This window comes from Nicotiana tabacum, chromosome 4 (genome assembly GCF_000715075.1).
Source record: "Nicotiana tabacum cultivar K326 chromosome 4, ASM71507v2, whole genome shotgun sequence".
NCBI lineage: Eukaryota > Viridiplantae > Streptophyta > Magnoliopsida > Solanales > Solanaceae > Nicotiana > Nicotiana tabacum.
In genome coordinates this window covers 47003461-47012356 of record NC_134083.1, presented here as the reverse complement: position 1 = coordinate 47012356, position 8896 = coordinate 47003461, and the positions used below count along the sequence as shown (strand labels likewise).

The 8896-nt window shown below is 35.2% G+C and overlaps 1 protein-coding gene across 1 annotated transcript; it reads right to left on the bottom strand.

Annotated features, from left to right (window-relative positions):
- Positions 1 to 429: 429 nt before the first annotated feature.
- Positions 430 to 7779, bottom strand: LOC107809566 (asparagine--tRNA ligase, chloroplastic/mitochondrial). The gene is made up of 15 exons (XM_016634225.2): positions 7220 to 7779; positions 7041 to 7109; positions 5522 to 5632; positions 5025 to 5129; positions 4127 to 4264; positions 3199 to 3279; positions 2915 to 2992; positions 2697 to 2765; positions 2518 to 2592; positions 2339 to 2422; positions 2138 to 2224; positions 1943 to 2038; positions 1792 to 1866; positions 1012 to 1138; positions 430 to 739 (listed from the first exon to the last, which is right to left on the bottom strand). The coding sequence occupies exons 1-15, from the start codon at positions 7625 to 7627 to the stop codon at positions 624 to 626; spliced, it is 1719 nt and encodes a 572-aa protein (XP_016489711.1). The 5' UTR covers positions 7628 to 7779; the 3' UTR covers positions 430 to 623.
- Between the last annotated feature and the right edge of the window lie 1117 nt (positions 7780 to 8896).

Below are 8896 nucleotides of genomic sequence, written 5' to 3'. Positions count from 1 at the left end.
CATTTGAGTAATGCAGAGTTGAATTACACCTTAAATATGAACCGCACGAACTGTAACTAAGAGTTAACTTACTAAAAAAGTCTTCGCTCAAAGGCTGATGATTTGACATTAACACCATAGTTTGAAATGTTGCATTTGAGTAATGCAGAGTTGAATTACACCTTAAATATGAACCGCACGAACTGTAACTAAGAGTTAACTTACTAAAAAAGTCTTCGCTCAAAGGCTGATGATTTGACATTAACACCATAGTTTAACTAGTTTCTTCATTTCTCACAAGTCACATGCCACTTAACCAACTTATTTGTTTTTGCTGGTTGGGGGGAGGGGGTGTCCATGGTGGGGTGTTGCTTCAAGGGCAAAAAGGAGACAAAGAAAAAGAAAGGAAATAAAAGATATGGAGAAAAAAGGTCTAACGTGCACCTCGTAAGAGTCAAAAATTGATTTCCTTTAAATGGCACGGTAAGTTAGGAACCGAGCAACTTGTCAGGTCTTTATGAACACAAAAAATTGATATGGTACAATGACTAACTTCCAAACCTAGTATTGGTGAAATTGCACCTTTTTGACTGATCCAGCTTTTTATCAAGATATATTAATAGTACACTTGAGAGTGTCAAAAATCAAAATTCAGCAGAGCCGGGTGTCCGAGGGAAAGGTATTGCATCTCTTATGTTGTCTATTCCAGTCGCAAATTGAACGAGCCTTTCGAAGCCTAATCCAAATCCAGCATGAGGAACTACAACATAAGAAAAGGAGATGTCCAATCAAAATCTGTTTCGTTAAAATGTAAACTAGGAGGTGATGAACATTGGCGGTGCAAATTCACTGTCGTCTTTTCTCATAACGGACTTGCAGGAAAGTATCGCTAAGACAAGTTGCAGTTAAAGGATTTAAGGTAGCACTATTAGCATGTAGCATCCAAAATAAAGTGACATGCATCACTATGCACATAATTATGCACAAGTAGTAAAAAATGTGAATTTCATTATTCATCACAAATTCACCCACCTGAACCATAACGGCGCAGATCAAGATACCACCAAAAGCTTTCTTTGTTGAGATTCAAGTTATCCAAGCGCTCTTCTAGGTATTCAAGGCGTTCCTCCCTTTGACTTCCACCAATAAGTTCCCCGACCTGACATAAAAAAAGCATTTTGAAACATTGAGCTAGAACAATATTAGACATCATGACTTTAACTGGTACAACTTAATTGATAATTGGAAGCCACAGCGCTAAATCAACCACAAACAGCATAACCAGCTAAGCAGACATAGTAAAAGAAATAGCATTAGTGAGTTTCTGGCAATCCAAAACTGTAATAGCGCAGTGGCTATGCTCAGAGTTCAGATTCATATATGAGTAGTTCATGCTATAAATAACATACTGTAATTTCTACTATGAATGCCCTATCTCAGAAAGGAAAAAAAAAAGAGAAAAAGGAAAACAGAGACCACTTGATTATTGTACAGACACCACTACTGGTTAAAGCGTAGTCAGACAAATCATTATAGGGATTAACTTATTGACAGGTTATAATGTACTATCAATATGGATATAGAATGTATACATGTGACAAATTTTCGAAATGCTTGTTTCAGCATAAAAATAAGCCTTTAATATGGGATTTTATGTCTCATCAGATCCTTGATGCTGCAAGCAGTGTATGTCGGTGCAAATGTATAACAGCTAATGAAAAATACTCATTTGTTTTAAGTTGTACAACTTGTCAAAGCAAACTAAAAATTTCCATGACAAACTAAAGTATTGATTAAGTTTCTAGAGTATACCCGAGGTACCAACATATCCATGGCTGCAACAGTCTTTCCATCATCATTCTGCCGCATGTAAAATGCTTTAATGTCCTGAATTAAGGAACAACAACTATCTGAAATCCCCATAGAGTTTGCACAATAAATGCAACTTGATAGGAAATTAAACCTTCGGATAGTCTCTAATAATTACAGGGCATCCACCGAAAGCCTCCTCGGTGATATATCGTTCATGCTCACTTTGCAAATCACATCCCCATTTCACCTATCAAATGCAGAGGCAGCCATTACTTTTCTAGGCAAAGTAGCAGGAGTGTGCACGGGAAGCCGTAAGTGAGAAAGCATGCAAATAAAGCAGACATACTGGGAAATCGAACTTCTTTGTTGCTTTTAATAGAAGCTCAATGGCGTCCGTGTACGTCAACTGCACAAAGTTCTTCTCAACAACATCCTGCAGGGAGCCTATGATTACAATTGGACCAACTATTAGGTGCACACTGTACAGCACCACAGTTGTGGAAAATATTTTGGGAAGAAAACGCATAGAGTACGTAGAAATTCATACACTTAGTCTATTGATGATCCCTTTCTCAATCCAAGTATTGAAAAAATCCATATCTTCTTTGCAATTCTCCAACACATATTGCACCTTCCAAGCAGAGTTACGTCAATACAAAAGTCTAATTGTGAGACCAAAGTTATGAATATGCACTAAAGGACAGCAAGATGTGAAAAGTAACATACTACATACTGGAGATAGGCAGTAGCACAGGCCATGTCATCATCCAAGTCCGCAAAAGCTAGTTCTGGTTCGATCATCTTATAAAATATAAATCAGTGTCAACATTTTAGTGTGCCGGCATACAAGGAAAGAAATAAAAGAGAAGTTCCACCACATTTTATCAGTTCGAATGTAAGCTTACCCAGAACTCAGCTAAGTGCCGGGAAGTGTTGGAATTTTCTGCTCTAAATGTGGGGCCAAAAGTATAGATCTGGAAACAGATATACGACATTGTTAGACTTTGAGAGCAATGAAGACAAGCATGAAACGATTTTGTGATGGAAAGATCAAGCTGGAAAAGTAGTTATAAGCCAGAGAAAGCAGTAGCATATGAAATTGAGAAGTGACAGCAGACTCTACATCGGAGAGAGCAGTAGCATATGTTTCGCCATTGAGTTGTCCGGACACGGTTAAAAAAGCTTGTTTCCCGAAGAAGTCCTGCAACAAAAAGATGTAATTTACAAGAAGAAAAAAAGACAGTTTTATGACAAAAATCCAACATCGAGTGCATATACCTATTAACTTTCAGAATTTAAGAAGTTTATATTGCTAGTAATGATATCGACTAGCAAAAGACTTCAAATAGCTAGCTAATAAATTTCACTCTAAAACGGACAAAGCCCCCTAGATGTTGATTTACTTACTTGCGACCAGTCAACAGAACCGGATTCGGTAGTAGGGATAGCATTAACTGGTGAATCTCCACATTCTTTGGAGGTTGGAATCTGTTAGATAAACAAACATCTTACTCAGCACAAGAGATATTTCATAAGAAAGATTATAAGCAAAGTTCTGTTTCATTATTTGAATTGAACAAAGTATTGTTGGCATTTGGATGAATTAAAAAGAAATGATCATGCAAGGAGTATATCTTACAAAAGGGTCTAATCATTAGACATTGTTTTAGAGAAGCAAATCAAGTTGCGGACAAGATGGCTTCTCTAAGTCACCAATTAGAGGAAGTGTATATTTTCACTTATTTTGATACATTGCCGCGGCAGGTCAAAGGGCTTCTAAATGTAGATAGATGGCAAATTTCAGCATTCCGAGTCAGAGAAGACCAAGTACCATAGTGTAAGAACCACCATGAATTCTCAACTTCATTACCAATTGGCATGTTGGTGTGGAGATAATCCCATCAATTCTGTACTTATTGTATGAATTTGTTGTGTCAAATTCTCAATCCATATAGAAGGCTAGGCTATACCCTCCTTCTTCAAATTGTATCTTTTGCATTGGAATGGTAATAAAATCGTGACTTGGAGTTTTAAAAAAAAAAAAAAAAAATCTTACAAAGCATATGCGCAGGGGCAAGAAAAAGAAATTAATGACGAAGAAAGAGGAAGATAAACTTTAGTCATAGGAAACCATCTATGTCCAATAGAAGGCAAATACAAACAGGATTTCTGCAAGACTATAAGTAGACTAAGCTTTAATTCTTTGTATTAACAGTCTAAAATGCAACACTTCGACAGTGCAAAATTCAATTAAGTAGAATTATGAACTTCCAATACAACATCCTTCTAGCCCTCAACCAAGGTCAGTGTTTTAATTAAATCAACATATACATACCAAGGTGGTCACACGGAATTGCTCACCAGCTCCTTCACAATCAGAAGCAGTGATTATTGGACTTGAGACCCAAACAAAGCCATTTTCTTGGAAAAACTTGTGTGTAGCATAGGCCAAAGCATTTCTTACCCTTGAAACCTGAAATAAGCGGACATAAAATTAGGGATCGACAAATAAAAAAGACTTACAATAGAAGTTTGCATATCCAGAGAAACAGAGAAATCTATCATATATACAGGAAACGTAATGGCTTCTAATCTTGCCGGATTTAACTCCCAAGGTATTTACACCCTAAGAGTGATTTTACCAATCAAGCCAATCACCCCTTTATATTAATCTAAGGCTGTTAATAGAAAATAATTCATCCTTTCAAAATGTCAAGCCTATTGGTTATATTGCCAACATCAATGGTATCCAGCTACCAGCTACTCCTAATAGTAATCCAATTATTTATCATTTCTAGGAAAAATCGACCAACAAAAGGAGAATAGAACTCCTTGATTCGGGCAATGTAAGTTATAGGTGTTTAAAGAATCAGCATTACTTGCCTTGGAAAAGGACAATAACCTTGAATTGAAGAACTAGCCGAGAAGAATTGCTGTCCAATGTGATTTACTTGCATATAGGTCTCATGTAACTATTCTATCATTCAATTCCAATCACCAGTTATATTTTTGTTCTTATTGAAAGGGAAAACTGAGTACTGCATGTAAGAAGGTAAAAAAGACAAACCTATAGTATGGATCACAAAATAGCATAGGGCATAATTACATGCAATTAGCACCATTCCCTAGCAAACTACATGGATATTCCAAAACCTCCTCAGAGTATCTGGGTAAAATAAAACGAGAAACTTGAAAACTACAAATAATAACACTGCAGCAGTCCTAACTCATACCGCACCAAAAGTATTAGTTCGAGGGCGAAGATGAGCTTTCGTCCTCAAAAATTCTCTGCTGACCCTTTTCTTCTGGATAGGAAAAGAAGGATCGCTTTTACCAACCTGTGAGGAAACCAATACGAGCAAGCATAGTGATTAAATGACCAGTACATATTGTACAAATATAACAACATTACGGATTAGATTAGTTACAGCAAAAATATTGATAAGCTTATTCATAACAGAGAAAATTTATAATTACGTGCATCATTCCTGTTGGCATTTACTCAGTTTTCAGTTAGTCTTGTGCTTCTCATTTCCTCTCTTTACAAATCACTAAGTCAAGTATCCTCAGTGAAAGGTAGCTGCTCTTAGGTTCAAGGCAAATATTTTGGATAAAGGCATTCAAGGCTAGTTTCAATTGAAGAAAAATATAATTGCAGGTTTAAGGATGTGTAAGCATGCTCGTATACTTAAGCAATAGAAAATTGACGAATTAGATTAAAATCAATTACCACTACAAGCTTCTGAACCTTCAACTCTATTTTCTGCTTTGATCCTTGACTGCCGACCACAGTACCTTCTATACATACTGATGCACCAGTTGAAATTGAACCATTATCTACCTGTAAGAAAAGCATCAGACAAAGTTAAAGTAGATAAAGATGAGAGGCCAAACAACTCAAATAACCCATGAAATTAAAGTCTATAATTTTTCTAATGATTCTTCGATGCTGGAGCCTTAAAAAAATTATCAATAATGTTGGAGCCTTAAAAGATAATTCCCAAGTAAGAAGCATCTTTCAAAGAAAAAAGAAAGAGAAAGAAAGGACCGTAAGAAAAGAAAAAAAAAGCTACATCCATGTTTTTTGATGGTCTCAAAGTTTTACTATCTACTAGGTACAATCCGGAGCTTTTTAGAAATAAATTTTTCCTTGGACTACTAAATCACTATGAACGTGTTTTGATACATGATCTGACATGTAAATTAACTTCTGCTGATCCATTGCTTCCCACAAGTCCGCCCATGTAGAAATTAGTCATTGAACTTTATGTGAAGATTAAATAAAATATGTCCTCTTGATTGAGGGAGGCGATTGCTGTAACTCAACTGGTGAAGCTAGTCATAGTTTTATTCGTAAAATAGCACTCTAAACACCTAATACAAGAAGAAGCAAAAGGTAGGAAAAGTCACTCTAGAGAATGCATGGTGATAGCTTCCTTTTGAATCCCACCTCCAACTTTTTTCTCGTTTTCTCTTTTAATCTTTGTTTACTGAGATCACATTTGTATTCATTTTATAGCGATGGTATCCCGGCCACTTGCGTGCACCTCAAAGTCACCTTTATATTTTACTTATTGTTAGCAATCCGAGACATGTGAGCACAATTGTGTACCGTATCTAGTACCTATTGAACCACATGAAGGAAAATAGCAAAGAGCAGACACATGCATGACACCTTCATAACCTACTTCAAATCACATAAGAACTAAGCATTCCCAAGAATAGCTATCCAAGTGGAATAGCATGTTGTTTGACACCTAGGTAATGCAATACAAAAGCGGCTCTCTAAGTGAATGCTTGGCCATGTCCAATGTCTAAGTGTGAGGTAGCTAAATTATACAATTCTTCAGAAGATCTTTCCTTCGACATTGAACTCCTCAAGCTTCGAAAACCAAGTTTCACAAGGATCAGTAAAAGAAATCATCTTTCTTGAGAACCTACCTATCATTTTTTAATTTCTTTCTTTACTATTATAATATATACCACATAAATGCAACTCGGCAGATGTCAAACTGTACATTTTAAAAGTTACGCACTTGAGTATATGATTATAAGTGATCAGCTCAAAATAAAGACCAGTGTAATTTCTAACATTATTAAGCTGGCCAGCCTCTTACTCAGTACAGCTACAAACAGTTTCAATAATATCCACATAAAGTCTCTTACTGCACTTACCTGCATAAAGTACTTTTTGATAGCTCTATATATAGTTATAAAGACAGAACACACATTAGTTACATATTCAGTACCTGATCATAACCCTCAGCTTCAGAGCCCATAACACATTGCATATTTGAAAGACAAGAACCATCATTAACCTGCACATAAACAAAACAGCCAAAAAAATTACAATCTCAAATTAACACATATGCTAAAACCAAAATAAAACAAAACAAGAACCTCCACAAGTTTCAAGTTATGGAATTACATCAATAAACGTAACGCTACTCTGAGCCCTAACCGTGCGAACCCAACCTCTAACCACCAAAGTCTCCCCCAGCCGGTCCAAACCTTCGTCAGGCCCTCCCTTTATGTCAGCAATGCTCAACCTTTTTTTAAATTCCCTAACTTGCTCAGTTTTTATATCCTTTTTTTGCTCAAATTTGGATTTTTCAACTGCTTCTCCGGAGGAAATAGCGGCGGAGACTACAGAGCAAAAGCTCCGTTGACGGCACAAATAGGGTGCTGGAGTTGAGCTGGTGTGCAGCTTTAGAGGGAACGAAGAGTGGAAATTGGGGGTTAAGATTTTAATGGGTTTGCGGTAATTAGTGAAGAACCGTACAGTGCAGAAGGGTTTAAGACGGAGAGTGGTGGCTGGAGACAGAGCACCAGCCATTTTTTCAGCAAGTCTTGTGTATTGCTACTGCTGCCACTGGTTTTTTTACTAACCCATATCCGGCTATCCGCTCAGCAATACAAACCCGGCGCCTCTCGGTTATGGAATTCGTCGATTTTTATTTTTATTTTTTGTTACTCCTATTTTATTACAAAGGAAAATTGTGCTTTTAATCCCTATTCCTTAAATATTGACAAATTTCGATTTTAGTCCTTGTAACTTCAGGTTAAGTACATTTAACTTTCACTTAATTAATATGTGTACTTTTGATTCTTGAAATTTTTATAAATTTTGGAAAATTATTAAACTAAACAATTTGATGTGTTGTGTTAAATTTTATAATTTTAGTTTTGGATTCAAACATTTAAGATTTGTTACAAGCTTTTTCTTTAATTTCATGCTTATTATAGTTTAGTCCTATTAAACAAATTTGTTGTCAAGGAAAAAATTATGACTTTTCAATGCTAAGAATTGTAAAATTTCGGAAAAAAGAAAAAAAAAATCAAGCGAAAATAGTATTTGAAAACTAAAGTTGTGTTTGGACATGAATATAATTTTGGATTGCTTTTGAAGTTTCGTGAGTGATCTAAGTGAAAATTTTGAAAAATAGCTTTTTAGAGTTTTTAAAATTTTTGAAAAATTATAAAATTCATTTTCAAGTGAAAATTTGAAAAATTATGGCCAAACATTAATTTCGGAAAAAGGTGAAATTTTTTCTTTATGTCGAAACGGGCTTGTAATATTTTAGGAACTCATAGTCGAGTAGACAAAGTCTTGTCATCAGCACGGTGGTAACTTCAGTAATTATTAGTCAATCGATTCAAAATTTACTATAGAAGATTATTATGATAAAATAAAAAAGAGTAGTTGTAAAGCATGATCCAAGTAATTTAAAATTGAAACTTGATATTGCATTATCACGTTTTGATAAGTGTTTGCATTTCTAGATATTTAAATTAGGGAAACTATCAGTTATGTTCATTTATAAGTAGCTCGTTACAAAAATTGGTCAATTCATAAAATATTATAAATATTAGTCAAATATTACTAATATTAGCCAATTAGCTATTTATAGCAAAAGAAAATATCAAATTTGTGCTTTCTTTTGAGTGGGTGTTATTATAATAAATTGGGTACATCTTAAGGAGTTTGAATCTCAGTTTTGAGATGATTTGGTGAAATTTTGAGGTGGTTTGAATTGAAAATTCGAAGTAAAAACTGAACATGAAAAAAAATGATATGTGTATCACATTGTGTATCACATATGTA